Raw genomic sequence first — 18057 nt, forward strand, 5'->3', positions numbered from 1 at the left:
TCACTGATGAGAGTATTTGGTGAACATCCTTTTGTCTTACTAATTTCGGCAGTTCTTGAACTCACCATAGTGTGGACTGTGATGCAACAGTTTGTTTACATGTAAAATCTTCCACTCCTTTGTCTCATTTTGTCCACCAAAAGTTTTATGCTGTGTGTGAATGCACAAAGGTGCGCTTTGTTGACGTTATTGACTTGGAGTACGAATCAGGCATATTTGGTCAGTGCATGACTGCAAGCTAATCAATGCTATTTAGGCTAGCTGTATGTACATTTGCATCATTATGTCAAATTTGTAGGTTTATTTGAGCTCATTTAATATCCTTTACTTGTATTCTCTGTGTATATAATTAAGTTTTGCATGTCTTATGACACTTTCTGTATGTAATATTGGCTGCTTGTCAGATAGTTGTTTGTGTGCCATGTTGTTCCAGACCACAGCAAACATTACCCAGCTTGCCAAAGATTGTAATAAATCTATTAAAAAAGACGCTGCCGTTTCCTTTAACTTGGACACACACATCTATACCTTTAGCCATTAAAAATTTCCAGAAGTTATCTCACCTTCTGAGTAGCCTCCGATTTACTAATGGTTTCTAATGTTGTAAAAATGTGTTGAATAAATATTACATTTCAACATTTCTGTCAACGAAGATTTGCTTCAGCCTCCGACACAGTCATTTTGATAGTAGGCTATTTTAGCTAATCTAGACACTTGCCTTCATTATAAGACTTACCGTATATACAGCTTTTAATTTTTTGGGACTCCAGACAGATTTGTTTTTTGTATTTTTGGTTCAATATGGCTCTTTCAACATTTTGGGTTGCCGACCCCTGATTTAGATGAACGAGTGCACACATTTAGCATGCTTTGCTCAATAAAATAGACAACTATTTATGTATTTCTTTATTTTTACCGTTTACAGTTCATGATCTTCAGGGTGGTAGAGTTCACTCATGAGTCTGTAGATGTAGGATGGTGCGTGCCCGCCAATGTTGGAGATAAAGAGCGTGATGAGCTCAGGTGGGACGTAGTCAAAGACGGGGCAGTGCACGTTCACCTTGGAGAGGATCTCGCCTACCAGACAAATACTTTATTGTGAGGTCAAAGGTCTTGGCTTTCAAAAAAAGGTGGAGCGTTTACCTTCAGTAAATGGAAGCACCTCATGAGGGGAGACAAACTTATGGAAGGTGTCCTCCTCGTTTGGAAACTAAGACAAAATGGCGTATTGTTAGTATTTTTGTGAATATGTCAAATCATGAGTCTTCCTACCTGAGGCGAGAGCTTGAACATGGGGGCACAAACAATGAGCGGCGTAGAATGGTGCTTAGCAGCCAGGGCCAGGGTGTGTGTGCCGTTTACAGCTCTCAGTCCTCCGTTGGCGAGAACTGTCTGTGTCCCGATGATCACCTGACGCACACACAAGGCAAGCACATTTCCTCCTGGCACTGACATCACTTCCTGTTATGTTGAGTTAGTTACCTTGTTCACACGAGACATCACAGCAAATATGGCGGCGTCTGCGATGACAGTCGTTTCAATCCCAGCTTTGGACAGACTGGTCGCCATCTCGTGACCCTAGTGAACAAACAATACATGACGGTGTGACATAAAATACAACTCAGAATACAACCTAAGAATATAAGACAACCCTAAATATAAGAGCCCAACGAGGGTGACGGGAAGAAATGCTCTGCTTTGGGTGAAGTCGTTTGGTTTGCATGTATAAATCTTGACACCAAATATAAAAACTCGGTTTCAGACTTTTTTCTGGGTAAAAATACTTATATTTATACTAAGGCAGGGGTGCTCATTACGTCGATCGCGAGCTACCGGTCGATCTCGGAGGGTGTGTCAGTCGATCACTAGCCAGCCATTAAAAAAATAGTCCTAAAAATGAGCGATCATAAATCTTCACTATGACGTCAATTTCGTCACTTGATTGACATTCACTGCACCCGAGGGTCTTCTGAGATGACGCTGGCTGCTGCCAGCTCATTAAAATTACCGACTGGAAGGCGAGAAACACTTTATTTCAACAGACTCTGGCGTGTACCTGTCGTCAACTCCAAAGACCGACTGCACAGTTGCACAATAAAAGCGCTACTTCCTCCTGCCTGCGCTACCAAAATAAGAGTCTCAGAAAGCTGGCGTGCACAAGCTAGCAAGCTACGGAGTTTGCCAACAATGTATTTCTTGTAAAGTGTATACAAAGGAGTACGGAAGCTGGATAAATAAAATGCCAAAAACCAACCACTTTCATGTGGTATTGGACAGAAAGGAGGACTTTCTTTCTCCTCCATTCGAAAATGCGGACCTTATTAGCACTACTGTCTGATTCCAATCAATGCAAGTCATCAGAATCAGGTAATACACCAACTTATATTCTTGTCTTCATGAAAGAAAGGAATCTATATGTGTTAAACATGCTTGTATTATCTTTAAACACCTTTAACTTATTAACAATATTAACTATATGGGTTAAACATGCTTGTTTTATCTTTAAACACCTTTAACTTATTACCAATATTAACTATAAGTGTTAAACATGCTTGTATTATCTTTAAACACCTTTAACTTGTTAACAATATTAACTATATGTGTTAAACATGCTTGTATTATCTTTAAACACCTTTAACTTGTTAACAATATTAACTATGTGTTAAACATTCTTGTATTATCATTAAACACCTTTAATTTATTAACAATATTAACTATATGTGTTAAACATGCTTGCATTATCACTAAACATCTTTAACTTGTTAACAATATTAACTATATGTGTTAAACATGTTTGCATTATCTTTAAACACCTTTAACTTAACAATATTAACTATATGTGTTAAACATGCTTGTATTATCATTAATCACCTTTAACTTGTTAACAATATTAACTATATGTAATAAACAAACTTGTATTTTCATTAAACACCTTTAATTTATTAACAATATTAACTATATGTGTTAAACATGCTTGTATTATCATTAAACACCTTTAACTTGTTAACAAAAACATATGTTTCATAAATAAGTAAATATAAATTATATATATGAATGAGGTAGATCCCCACGACTTGATCAATTGAAAAGTAGCTCGCCTGCAGAAAAAGTGTGAGCACCCCTGTACTAAGGTGTGTCTCAAAAGTCGAACAAAAATCTAGAACTCAATCAAAAAGTGTAAGTACCGTATAATGTAAGACTTACAAAATAGCCTGAACAAGACAGGTCTGCCTTATATTAAAGTGCTTGACATTTAAATGCAATGTCTTCCAACAGGTGGCACCAAATGATTTCTCTACAACAGGCATGGGCAATTATTTTGCCTCCGGGGCCAAATTTAGAGAAAAAAATGTGTCTGGGGGGCCGGTATATCTATTTTTTAGGAACACTAATACAAAACCTCACAATAATGTCTGATCGAATTCTAAAAACGTTATGACAGAATTTAATTTTTTTTTTTACCAAATGAGACACCCAGAATGTACATGAAAATAAAGAATGTGGGATTTACAATATTAACTATGAAGGATAAAACACTGAATATTGACAACATATGAACGTCACATCCATCGACACATATGTCCATATATGTCCATCGACATATTTTACAATCCAGCAAAACGCAACAAAAATGCAACAAACACAGCGAAATATGAACGTGAAGAGTAAAAAAAAAAAAACCCACCTACAATCTGATACATCACTAAGCTTTAGAACTTTGTTGTAAAAATCTCCTTCCGCGTCTGTCCCTGACACCCACATTTCAGGCTGGCCTCTCTAGAAACACTCTGTGGAAACGCTCCCCACCCACACTGCTTGGTGCCTCGTCTCAGCTGCTGTGACTTAGATTACCATAGTAACTAATTAGATTACCAAGGTAACTAATTAGATTACCATAGTAACTAATTAGATTACCATAGTAACTAATTAGATTACCATAGTAACTAGTATATCATGCAAAAGCGCAGATTCCAACCATTGAAATAATTTGTATAGTTCAAGACTTACGGTCATTTGAAAACATAGATAGATAGATAGATAGATAGATAGATAGATAGATAGATAGATGGATAGTAATTTATTGATTCCGTCAGGAAAATTAAAATTCCAGCAGCAGCGTACAAAATTTACATCGAATTTAAAAAGTAAAAAAGTAAATAATGGGGGTATAAATGGAAACAAAATAGAAAAATAGTACAATAAGAATAAAAATAAAAAGCAACAATGAGAATAAAAATATAACAGTAAAATAAGAATATAACAAGAGAAACTAGACAGTAGTGACCATGTTATGAAAAAGTATTGCACTGTTATTGTTTTGCATCCCCTGTCATCCTAGTACCGCGTCTACCCTCCAGAGAGGAGTTGTACAGTCTAATGGCGTGTGGGACAAAGGAGTTTTTGAGTCTATTAGTCCTGCACTTGGGATGAAGCAGTCTAGCACTGAACAGGCTTCTCTGGCTACTGATAACAGTATGCAGAGGGTGACTGGCATCATCCAGGATGCTCACTAGTTTTTCCACAGTCCTCTTTTCTGCCACCGTCACCAGTGGGTCCAGTTTTATTTCGATCGTAGAACCTATACATCACTGCACATCATAAAGGCAGCTATAGGTTCCATCTTAAAGATCTAAAAAAAATGATTTGGGAATGTCCAGATTAGAGATGCGCGGTTTGCGGACACAACCGCGGAGTCCGCGGATTATCCGCGGATCGGGCGGATGAAATTAAAAAAACTAAGATTTTATCCGCTTGCGGGTCGGGTCGGGCGGATTAATTTTTTTTTTTTTTTTTTTTTGCGGGTGGCAGTTAAACCAATTCGGAAATATATATACATAGTTAAATGTTGTTACCCACATACGAAAAACGAGCAGGCACCTGCTGCATATGCCACAACAGAAGAAAAAAAAAGAAAAGAGATGGACACTTTTACGGAGCGGAGAAGGGACGCCTCGCCGGGGTCCGGGACCGAGGCCCCTTCCCCCGAGAGGGCCCCACCGGGAGCCGTAGCTGAGGCGATCCGCGAGAAGGGCCCGACGCACGTCCAGGGTCACTACCGCGCCCACCGCACCGACACCCCGCCTCGTCCGCTTTCGCCGCGGCCGGCGTCACGCGCAGCAGGTAAGCAGCTTACCTGCCCGCCACCCCCGTGGCCGGGGGCTCGTAACATGGGTCACTCCGCGCGCTCCGCCCGCGCAGCTTACCTGCTTGCCACCCCTGTTGCCGGGGGCGCGTAACAGGGGTCACTCCGCGCGTAGTGCGCTCATGAAAGGGGTGGGGCTCACCCTGGTTGATATAGAGAGCAGGACGGTGGCCATGGAAGTTGGAACCCGCTAAGGAGTGTGTAACAACCCACCTGCCGAATCAACTAGCCCTGAAAATGGATGGCGCTGGAGCGTGGGCCCATATCTGGCCGTCGCCGGCAGCGAGACGCGCTTGGAGGTGCGCTCAGCGCGGCTCCCATATGATTGCGCACTGGTGTGCATCTGGGTCGTGACAGCGTGGCACGCGAATGTCTGTGCATTGGATCAGTCTCCTTTCTTTAACAGGCAAAAGCTTTATAACCTCACCATACCTGCCAACTTTTAAATCAGAAAAACCTAGTAGCCAGGGTCCAAGGGCCGCAGGCCCCGGTAGGTCCAGGACAAAGTCCTGGTGGAGGGTTCAGGGCTTCGCCCCCCGACGCAAAATGACTATTAGCATTCAGACAGGTTAAAATGTTGCTAAAACCATCACTTTTCTATCAGTCACAGTGACTTTTCAAAACAAAAATATTACAGCAAAAATCATATGGGTTGATTGACATGTTTATTCTGTAAGCTAACTTCAATAGTTTGAAATTATTTTGACAGTTAATGCCAGTTATCCTGTCAACCTTTCACAAGACTTCAATTTGTTAATTGAAAGTATAAATAGTATAAACACTTTTTACAGTATGTCGTGCTGTGAAATACAGCCGACAGGATTGCGCATGCATGGTGCAGGAGAACAAAGGACTTCTTTCATTTAAGGTTTGTGATAAACCATCAAACTCATTCGTTAAAAGGACTCTATAGTAATATAAAGCGAATTTTTCTGGACATTATCATGCAAGAAAAGTTTATTTTTGGGATCGCGATCACCGCGTAATGATTTTTAAAGGTTGCATTACATTATTAACTGTCCCATGTGATCAGCCAGTGCGATTGGAAGTCCATGCTCAATTATTGCCTCCGTAAATAAAACTTCGGCATTTATCACATCCAAAGAATCTGTTTGGGCGACGAAAAACGTTGAAAGTTTTCCACTTGTATCGCTAGCAACGGCATTAGACTTGTGTTTTTTTGTCCCAACGTGGTCTTTTACATCGCTAATTCCTCCGTGTCCGATCGAAAAATCTTGTCTGCACAAGGTGCAATTCGCGTAGTTTTCACCCTTTTTTAATTTTTTTTTATTAATATTAGATATATAACAACGGGCGGATGGTGGGCGGGTGCAGTTCTGCTCAAACGTTACATCGGGTGGATGGCGGATGGTTGACGACTTTCTGACGCGGTTGCGGATGAAATAATTGCCTATCCGCGCATCTCTAGTCCAGATTGCCTTAATTTGCCTTATATTAAAAGGGCTAGACATTTAAATGCAATATTTTCCAACAGGTGGCGCCAAATGATTTCTCTACGAGAAGGTTCCAGACACTCTCTCACACACAAAAATGATCTGGAGACAGCAGGCACAACACAAAGGTTTTAAACTGCTTTTCTCTCCGTCACTTTCACAAACCCGTGAGATGAAGTTACAACATAACTCAAACCAAAATGGCGGTGACCAAGTGTAAGTACCATATTGACCCAAAGAACAGCCAGAAAATGACAGGTTATCTAATATTGGGGGTCTTGAGATTCATCAGGTGGAGCCAAACAATTTCTCCACAAGTCAGAGCTTTTCTTCCGGTCAGTCACACGCTCGCTCACAAGTGACCTAGAATGATGCAGCTGTGACTCAGAGACGGCCCGCTGGAAAAGGTGTCTTGAGGATTGTCAGCAAGTTAGACTTAGACTTCCTTTTTATTGTCATTCAAATTTGAACTTTACAGTTGGCAAACAACTATAAGGAGTTATGCTAATTTTAAGATAATGATCTCTGAAACGAGAGTAATTTAAAACTCTCTCTTTGAATATTTTTGAATTTATCTTAGGGCTGGGCGATATGGCCTTTTTTTAATATCTCGATATTTTTAGGCCATGTCACGATACACGATATATATCTGGATATTTTGCCTTAGTCTTGAATGAACACTTGATGCATTTAATCACAGCAGTATGATGATTCTATGTGTCTACATTAAAACATTCTTCTTCATACTGCATTAATATATGCTTATTTTAAACTTTCACGCAGAGAGGGAAATCACAACTAAGTCAATTTACCAAAAGTGTATTTATTAAACAGTTATTAAGCAGTGGCACAAACATTCATGTAAATTCAAAACAGAAAGTGCAAAATTGTCAGAGACATTTTAAAACAAGCTATTAGTGCACTTTTGTGCATGATGTCACGAAGATGACATCAAAACAACACTAAATTAAAGTGCACTTTTTGTACAGAACGCCACTACAATAGTTTAAAACAAATAAAGTGCTCTTTTGTGCATGATGTCACACAAGATATTTCAATAAGTGTCAAATAAAAATGAGCTGCATAATAGGAAATCAAATAGTGTATGTCCTTCGCTATGTGGTAGGTTCCTGCGGACGTTATCTCCTTTTGTTGTTGACTATTTTTTTCATACAGTGTTGATGTGGAAATGGTTGCCTCTGCATTTTGTGGGTGTGGCACCGAACGGAGATGTTGACATGCGGAGTAAGCAATCTTCATTCTCTAGCAGGTGACTTTTCAAATGATGCTACATATTAGCAGTAACGCTATTTTTTGTAGCATTACGCAGCTACGCTTTTGCCCCACACTTGACAAATTACGGTTGTCTGTTCGACATATTCCCACTTGAAGCCAAACCACCGCCAGACGATGTTTTTCTTGGGAATTAATTCTTCCTTCATTTGTTACCAGATTCGCACCTTCTTTCTCTTGTATTACCACTCGCACCACAGCTAACGTTACCCATGCTGCTACCTCTCTGTTCCGCGAGGGCGTATACATATGTGACGTATATAAGAAGGTGCGCTTGTTTTAAGTCTTTGTGAGAAGGAGAGACTAGAAAGAGTGAGAAAAGCCTGTAGTGTAATGCCCGCAGCTAAAAGCAACTGCGTGAGAACGTATACTTGAATATCACGATATAGTCATTTTCTATATCGCACAGAGACAAACCTGCGATATATCGAGTACCGTATTTTCCGCACTATAAGGCGCACCGGATTATTAGCCGCACCTTCAATGAATTACATATTTCATAACTTTGTCCACCAATAAGCCGCCCCGGATTATAAGCCGCGCCTACGCTGCGCTAAAGGGAATGTCAAAAAAACAGTCAGATAGTTCAGTCAAACTTTAATAATATATTGAAAACCAGCGTTCTAACAACTCTGTCCCAAAATGTACGCAAATGTGCAATCACAAACATAGTAAAATTCAAAATGGTGTAGAACAATAGCAACATAATGTTGCTCGAACGTTAATGTCACAACACACAAAATAAACATAGCGCTCACCTTCTGAAGTTATTCTTCATTCGTAAATCCTTCGAATTCTTCGTCTTCGGTGTCCGAATTGAAAAGTTGGGCGAATACGGGATCCAAAATGGCCGGTTCCGTCTCGTCGAAGTCACCGGAGTCAGTGTCACTGTTGTCCAGCAGTTCTGTGAATCCTGCCTTCCGGAAAGCTCGGACCACAGTTGTGACCGAAATATCTGCCCAGGCATTTACGATCCACTGGCAAATGTTGGCGTATGTCGTCCGGCGCTGTCTGCCCGTCTTAGTGAAGGTGTGTTCGCCTTCGGAGCTGTGTGAAAAAAGCCACCCGGCCTCTTCGCGTAAACTTCCCTTAACCACTCGCTCATCTTTTCTTCATCCATCCATCCCTTCGAGTTAGCTTTTATGATGACGCCGGCTGGAAAGGTCTCTTTTGGCAAGGTCTTCCTTTTGAATATCACCATGGGTGGAAGTTAGCATGGCAAGCTAGAACCACAGTGAAGGATGACTTCTCATTCCCTGTGGTGCGAATATTCACCGTACGTGCTCCCGTTCCACAGTGCGGTTCACAGGAATATCAGTTGCTGTGAAATACGGTAGTAATCCGTGTGCGGATGGAGAGATTGCGTCTTTTTATGAACCGGATCCTTGTCGCTTAGTAGGAGCCATTTTGTGGTCTTTACAGATGTAAACAGGAAATGAAACGTACGGTGATATCCGCGCGTTTTTTCTTCTTCTTCCGGGGGCGGGTGGTTGCTTACAGTAGAAGAAGAAGCGCTTCCTGTTCTATGGGGGCGGGTGCTTTCCTTGGCGGTTGCTTGCGTAGAAGAAGAAGCGCTTCCTGTTCTACCGGGAAAAAAGATGGCGGCTGTTTACCGAAGTTGCGAGATCGAAACTTTATGAAAATGAATCGTAATAAAGCGCACCGGGTTATAAGGCGCACTGTCAGCTTTTGAGAAAAATTGTGGTTTTTAGGTGCGCCTTATAGTGCGGAAAATACGGTATATCGATATATCGCCCAGCCCTTATTTATCTTCTAAAATATATTTTTAAAAATGGTTCTTAGAAGGGTCATCTTACAGTCAGGATCACCTCACGTGCGGGTCAATACAGTAAGCGCATCTTACCTGACAAAAAGGTGCACACTCGGCAACGATGACATGGAACTTGCGCTTGCGAGCCGCGTCTTCCAGGAAGGCCTCCACGGTGCGAGAGCGTCCAATGGTCATGATGACCTCGTTGGAGTGAATGTGCTCCAGAGCTTGCATGGCGATGTTGTCGGTGGTTCCCTCTGGAAAATATATTATACCATTGAAAGGGGGAGGTCACCGAGGTGGAGGAGGAGGGCGAACAACTCACCCAGCTCCGTAAGCAACTCGTTGATAGCTTCGATCACGTTAGCTTTGAGAGGAGCGAAATGCTGCCTGAAGTTCTCCTCGCTGAGGCCCCCAGACGTCAGCAGCTTGTGGAGGGATTCCTGCTGGTCAGTCTCCTCGCTGCTACCTCGAGACCTGCAGCACATCAAGAAAACATTAGGTCACACTAAAATGCCCCATTTAAAATTGACTTTTTAATGAAGTTATGACAGCATTAGGGTTGTACGGTATACCGGTACTGGTATAGTATCACGGTACTAATGAATCAAAAACGGTACTATACTCTGTTTGAAAACTACCGGTTCCCGGGTATGATGGCGCGTTGTCACGTCATGACATTGCTGGTTTTACGAGCAAAGGAGCATGTTCGGCAGCGCACAATCACAGAGTACTTACAAGCAGACAGTGTGTAGACAGAAAAGGGAGAACGGACGCATTTTAGCTTAAAAACTAACAATAAAGGTGGAAGCTATAACAATATAAGGTCAGCTATAACAATGAAACTTTTTAAGACATGGCTAGCTAGCTAGCAACAAACATCCATCCGCAGTCTGCAGTGTTTTAGCTACTTCTAAATCACTAATCCTCGCCTCCATGGCGACAAATAAAGTAAGTTTCTTACAAGTATCATCCCTGCAGGACGAGGAATAGCTAAACAATGTAAACAAATGCCATGGGTGGATCTACACTTATTTTTTCATTTTTATCATGTATTTATTTATTTCAGGCAACGACATACAAAAAAGTACAAAGTTGACAACACATAATAATATAAATTAATATTATGCAAAAGGTAATGTACAGTATGTAATGCATCATTGTCCAGTTTTGCCTGAAAGGGAGTGGGAAGAAGATAACTTATTTAATTCCACCCCCAGTTCTCCAAATCTACACTTAACATCCACTGTAATGATACCAAGTACAGGAGCGTATCTAGTCGATACTACTATGATTACATCGATATTTTTTATCGTCACACAATCTTTTTTCCTTTAAAAAAAAAAAAATTCATATTATGTTTATAAACTCAGTAAATATGTCCCTGGACACATGAGGACTTTGAATATGACCAATGTAGGATCCTGTAACGACTTGATATCGGATCGATTTGTGGTATCATCCAAAACTAATGTAAAGTATCCAAACAGAAGAATAAGTGATTATTACATTTTAACAGAAGTGTAGATAGAACATGTAACAGAAAAAAAACAGATATTAAAAGTAAATGAACTGGATTTGGATTAATAATACATTTTTACAGCATGTCCCTCATAACTTTGACAAAATAGAATGATAAATGACAATGTGTTACTGTATACGTCAGCAGCTAAATTAGGAGCCTTGGTTTGTTTACTTACTACTAAAAGACAAGTTGTCTGGTATGTTCACTATTTTATTTAAAGACAAAATTGTTCTTCGGTTGCAATAAGAAACATATGTTTATCGTACCGTAAGATTTTTTGTTAAAATAAAGCCAATAATGCCATTTTTTGTGGTTCCCCTTATTTAGAAAAGTGCCGAAAAGTAGCGAAATACATTTTGGTACCGGTACTAAAATATTAGTATCGGTACAACCCCAGACAGTATTATGTCTAAACAGCCTGCCTGATCCGCCCCTAGTTAGATGAGTGACCCTCCCTCCATTTCCTAAAAAAGCAGGCTTTGCTACACATCTTTAAATACAGCCTGGAGCCAACTATCTGTCAGTCAGCTACAGACGTGGGAGCTATAAATTAAATTACCAATTTTTTCTTCAGCAACTAACCTAACTTAGCATGATGCTGCAATTAAAAACGAGAGTGTAATATTAGCTTAGTAGCTTACATAGTTATGCCCGTGTTGCTAACATTTGTGTCTTCCTGTTATATGGCATCTAAAACAAGTGCCTAAGTCGGGGGTTGGCAAATCGCGGCTCTAGAGCCACATGCGGCTTTTTAGCGTCGCCTAGTGGCTCCCTGGAGCTTTTTCAAAAATGTATGAAAATGGTAAAAGATGAGGAAGAAGATGAAGAATATGTAATTTTAGTTTTAATATAGTTTCTATAGGACAAACATGACACAAACCTTTCTATATGTTATAAATCCCAGTGTTTATGTTAAACATGCTTCACTGATGAGAATATTTGGTGTGCGCCGTTTTGTCTTATTTTCGGCGGTTCTTGAACTAACTGTAGTTTGTTTACATGTACAACTTTCTCCGACGCTGCCACAGAAAGACGTGTTTTATGCCACTCCTTTGTCTCATTTTGTCCACTAAAAGTTTAATACTGTGCGTGAATGCACAAAGGTGAGCTTTGTTGGTGTTATTGACTTGTTGGAGAGCTAATCAGACATATTTGGTCACACATGACTGCAAGTTAATTGATGCTAACATGCTATTTAGGCTAGCTGTATGTATATATTGCACCATTATGCCTCGTTTGTAGGTATATTTGACCTCTTGATATCCTTTACGTATGTCCTCTTTGTATTTAATTCATATTTGTATGTCTCGACACATTATCTGTATGTAATATTGGCTGCATTTCTCATAGTTGTTTGTGTGCCATGTTGTTATAGACCACAGCAAACCTTAACCAGCTGGCAAAGATTGTAATAAATCCATTAGAAGAAAATGTTTCCTTTAACTTGGACACACACATCTATACCTTTGTCCATTCTAAGCTAGTAATTTCCAGGAGTTATCTCACCTTTTGAGAAACCTCTGTTTTACGAATGTTTTCCAATGTTGTAAAAATGTTTAAATCAAATATTAAAATTTCTAAATTTCCGTAACAAAGATTTGCGTCAGCCTGAGACACAAAGTCATTTTGATAGTAGGCTATTATATTTAATATAGACACTTACATCATGTGTTGCCTGCATTATAACACTTATATAAGCATTTTTTTTTGCGGCTCAGGACAGATTTTTTTTTTGTATTTTTGGTCTGATATGGCTCTTTCAACATTTTGGGTTGCCGACCCCTGGCCTAAGTTGATGAGGAGCATAATAGCTGTAGAGACACAAAACAGCGTGTTAGTAGTTTTGACCCATCCATCCATCTTCTTCCGCATAACCGAGGTCGGGTCGCGGGGGCAGCAGCCCAAGCAGGGAAGCCCAGACTTTGTCTCTGTGCAATATAGAAAATTACTATATCGTGAGTATTCGGGTATACGTTCTCACGCAGTTGCTTTTAGCTGCGGGCTTTACACTACAGGCGTTTCTCACAGAGACTTAAAACAAGCGCACCTTCTTACATACGTCACAAACTGTCGCGCGTGCAACGACATACGCTATCGCGGAGCAGAGAGGTAGCGGCATGGGTAACGTTAGCTGTGGTGCAAGCGAAAAGAAGGTGCGAGTGGTAATACGAGAGAAAGAAGGTGCCAATCTGGTAACAAATGGAGGAAGAATAAACTCCCAATAAAAACAGCACGGGGTCCATCGTCTGGCGGAGGTTTGGCTTCAAGCGGGAAGATGATGAACAGACAACCGTAATATGTCAAGTATGCGGCAAAAACGTTGCTACAAAAAGTAGCAGCACTGCTAATTTGTAGCATCATTTGAAAAGTCACCCGCTAGAGAATGAAGAGTGCTTGAAACTCTGCATGTCAGCATCTCGGCCGGTGCCACACCAACAAAATGCACTGACCCAATTGAGCATGGCGTCTTCCATTTCCAGATCAACACCGTATGAAAAAACTAGTCAACAACAGAAGGCGATAACGTCCGCAGGAACCTACCACATAGCGAAGGACATACACTATTTGATTTCCTATTATGCAGCTCATTTGTATTTGACACTTATTGTAATATCTTGTGTGACATCATGCACAAAAGTGCACTTTATTTGTTTTAAACTATTGTAGTGGCGTTCTGTACAAAAAGTACACTTTAATTTAGTGTTGTTGTGATATGTCATCTTAGTGATATCATGCACACAAGTGCACTAATAGCTTGTTTTAAAATGTCTCTGACAATCTTGCACTTTCTGTTTTGGAAATGACATGAATGTTTGTGCCACTGCTTAATAACTGTTTAATAAATACACTTTTGGCAAATTGACTTAATTGTGATTTCCCTCTCTGCGTGAAAGTTTAAAATGAGCATATATTAATGAAGTATGAACAAGAATGTAATAATGTAGACACATAGAATCATCATACTGCTGTGATTATATGCATCAAGTCTATTGCATATATATGCATTCAAGGCTAAGGCAAAATATCGAGATATATATCGTGTATCGTGACATGGCCTAAAAATGTCAAGATATTAATAAAATGGCCATATCGCCCAGCCCTATGTCGGTGGGATTGAGGAGGTCTTGGAAGTATTCCTTCCACAGATCCACAACATCCGCAGTTGAGGTCAGCAGAACACCGTCCTCACCATACACGGTGTTGACCGTGCACTGCTTCCCCTTCTGTGAGGCGGCGGATGGCGGTCCAGAATCGCTTCGAAGCCGTCCGGAAGTCGTTTTTAGTTTCCACCCTAGAGACTTATTTAAAATTCATTAAAAAAAAATAGTATAGGGCGGAATGCCATCTCCGGGTTGGGGAGGAGACCCTGCCCCAAGTGGAGGAGTTCAAGTACCTCGGAGACTTGTTCACGAGTGAGGGAAGAGTGGATCGTGAGATCGACAGGCGGATCGGTGCGGCGTCTTCAGTGATGCGGACGCTGTATCGATCCGTTGTGACGAAGAAGGAGCTGAGCTGGAAGGCAAAGCTCTCAATTTACCGATCGATCTACGGTCCCATCCTCACCTATGGTCATGAGCTCTGGGTTATGACTGAAAAGACAAGATCACGGGTACAAGCGGCCGAAATGAGTTTCCTCCGCCGGGTGGAAGGGTTCTCCCTTAGAGATAGGGTGAGAAGCTCTGTCATCCGGGGGGAGCTCAAAGTAAAGCCGCTGCTCCTCCACATCGAGAGGAGCCAGATGAGGTGGTTCAGGCATCTGGTCAGGATGCCACCCGAACGCCTCCCTAGGGAGGTGTTTAGGGCACGTCCGACCGGTAGGAGGCCACGGAGAAGACCCAGGACATGTTGGGAATAAGGCTGAAACGACACGTCGACGTCATCGGTTACGTAAATACGTCGACGCCGTTTTTGTACGTCGACGCGTCGCATATTTACGTCACACTACAGTCATGGCGGAGCGCAAAGCAGACGATGCAAGCGGTGCGAGCGAGGAGAAAAAAGCACGCCAAAAGTCGTCAAAAGTGTGGGAGTATTTCAATAAACGGCCTAATAATGTTGTTGTATGCACACTGTGTCGAGCGGAAATGGCCTATCATAGCAGCACAACGGCTATGAACGAACATTTGAAAAGAAGACACTCGACAGCGTTCTTGCCATCACCATCAACTAGTCAATCGTCAGCGTGAGTATACGTTGTCATCATTACACAAAAACATGAATGTGTCATTTGTATCTGCGTTGTAAATTCATAAATTAAAGCAAGAGTTGGAAGAGAAAATACTTTGAGTAAAATTAAAAGATTGTAAACCTGGCAAAGCCGTCTGGCGTTCAGTCTGTCGGTCCTGAAAGAACCCCACGGCACAAGACGTGTCACAAACGCTAACGTTAATTAATTGTGCAAATACCTTTTACAACATTAACAGTTACATATACTATGTACAAACTAACAATTAACTTTCACTTTAATCATACTATGATAGTATGATTAAAGTGAAAGTTAATTGTTAGTTTGCTTATTTTGCTTAATAACACAACAATGATAGTATCATTGTTGTGTTATTAAGCAAAATAAGCAATACTTTTACTTTTGTGGAAATGTTTACACTGTTGTTACAGAATATTTCGTTTTGCACTTTTTTGTATTGGATGTTTATCTTTATTTTTGCACATTTTAGCAAATAAGCAATACTTTTACTTTTGTTGAAATGTTTACGCTGTTGTTACAGAATATTTCCGTTTTGCACTTTTTTGTATTGGATGTTTATCTTTATTTTTGCACATTTTAAAGCAAAATAAGCAATACTTTTACTTTTGAATTGCTTATACTATTGCAGAATATTAAGATTTGCACTGGATGTTTACTTTTATATTTGCACATTAAAAAGCAAATAAGCTACTTTTAATTTTGTTAAATGTTAAAAGTTTTAAATGTTTACATTGTTACAGAATATTTTGTCATGTTGTTGTCAATGTTGACTGAGTGGCCATACTTTTTTTTTTGTAAATAAAGGCCATGCCTTTTGAAAAAACTGGCCTACATTTATTTTTTTCATCTTCATTTTAAATAAAATAAAAAATCGGTAAAAGGAAAAATAATCTATAGATTAACCGATTAATCGAGAAAAATAATAATCTATAGATTAATCGATAGAAAAATAATCGTTAGCTGCAGCCTTAGTTGGGAAGACTATGTCTCCCGGCTGGCCTGGGAACCGCCTGGGGATCCCCCGGGAAGAGCTGGATGTGGAGAGGAAAGTCTGGCCTTCCCTGCTTAGGCTGCTGCCCCCGCAACCCGACCTCAGATAAGCGGAAGAAGATGGATGGATGGAGTATAGTATTGGACTGCATAATTTCAAGGAGTTAATAGTCACCTGGCATACTCCTCTCTGATGATCTTCAGCACTCGTCTGATCATGTTGCCCACAGTGGTCTCTGATGGTAGGGCAGCAGCCATCCTCCTCCCCTCCTTGTGGATGATTTCCATGAGATCCCCTGAATCATTATCACATTACATGTTCTTATTTGCTCATTAAAATGTAAAATATACCTTTTCCAGGTATCAAATATCTAAGACTATGCACTAACAAACGTATTAAAATAAGTATTGGTATTTGAGAGGACCTGCACTGCTCCACCGAGCCTGGGATGTGATTCTGCGGAGCAAGGATGTCGTTTCTCGGGCTGTCTCCGCCGAGCCCCGCAGTGGTCCTATGCCGCTTCCCCCTCGCTTCAGGTCGGACAAAAAGGCCTCAACTCTCTCCGTGAGGTCCGTTTCTTTATCGGCTCCCGGCATTGTGACATTAAATAGGTCTTGGTGTGCTACAATATACAATCGAAGTTAACTCGTGAGTTTATAGTTTAGTGGTGGGGCGGCCATTTTAAACAAGGAAGTGTTGACACGTACATCCGGGTGATGGTGAAGTAGGCGTCGTCTGATTGGCTGTCGTGTCACAGATGGTTGGCTGCACCTGTCATGATTTGGATTAGGCCTTCAGGCAAATAAAATAATAAAAATAGGCGTTTAGGAAATATTTAAGTTTTTAAGACTTAGGTAATATACAGGTTCATAATTTGTATTCCTATTTATCATTATGTAGTGATTATAAACAGTTTCATGGCAAGTTTTTTTTGTGCTGCAGCTGTTACATATACTGTAATATTATACATGGTAATTGGGATTTGTTATATATTGTATATCCATCCATCCATTTTCCTACCGCTTAATCCCTTCGGGGTCGCGGGAGCCTATCTCAGCTACAATCGGGGTACACCCTGGACAAGTCGCCACCTCATCACAGGGCCAACACAGATTATATAAAAATATATTATATATCAGTATATAATATATACTGTATATATATATATATATATATATGTAAATATTACCTATGTTATATTCTATAAGTAATATCATACATGGTAATTGGGATTTGTCATATATTGTAAATATATATCAGTATATAATATATACTGTATATATAATATGTAAATATTACATATGTTATATTCTATATTGCTACTACAGTACATCTTTAGTCTACTTTATACCTGCATTATCCTTTCCATCCTTTGTAACTGAGCTACTGTGTGGAACAATTTCCCTTGTGGATCAACAAAGTTTAAGTCTAAGTAAACCACCATCATTTGTATACTCTAGCCTTTAAATAACCCCCCTGTTGGACCAGTTGATCTGCCGTTTCTTTTCTTTTCTCCTCTGCTCCCCTTTTCCTTGAGGGGGGGGGGCACAGGTCCGGTGGCCATGGATGAAGTGCTGGCTGTCCAGAGTCGGGACCCGGGGTGGACCGCTCGCCTGTGCATCGGCTGGGAACATCTCTACGCTGCTGACCCGTCTCCGCTCGGGATGGTGTCC

At 40.6% G+C, this 18057-nt stretch overlaps 1 protein-coding gene across 1 annotated transcript; it reads right to left on the reverse strand.

Annotated features, from left to right (window-relative positions):
• Positions 1–891: 891 nt before the first annotated feature.
• On the reverse strand, positions 892–17085 carry eif2b2 (eukaryotic translation initiation factor 2B, subunit 2 beta). Its single transcript, XM_061929247.1, has 8 exons — positions 16809–17085; positions 16559–16679; positions 9987–10138; positions 9755–9918; positions 1483–1578; positions 1273–1410; positions 1144–1210; positions 892–1077 (listed from the first exon to the last, which is right to left on the reverse strand). Exons 1-8 carry the CDS (start codon positions 16978–16980, stop codon positions 920–922), a joined length of 1068 nt encoding a protein of 355 aa, XP_061785231.1. The 5' UTR covers positions 16981–17085; the 3' UTR covers positions 892–919.
• Between the last annotated feature and the right edge of the window lie 972 nt (positions 17086–18057).

Source organism: Nerophis lumbriciformis, linkage group LG34 (genome assembly GCF_033978685.3).
Source record: "Nerophis lumbriciformis linkage group LG34, RoL_Nlum_v2.1, whole genome shotgun sequence".
In the NCBI taxonomy this organism is placed as follows: Eukaryota; Metazoa; Chordata; class Actinopteri; order Syngnathiformes; family Syngnathidae; genus Nerophis; species Nerophis lumbriciformis.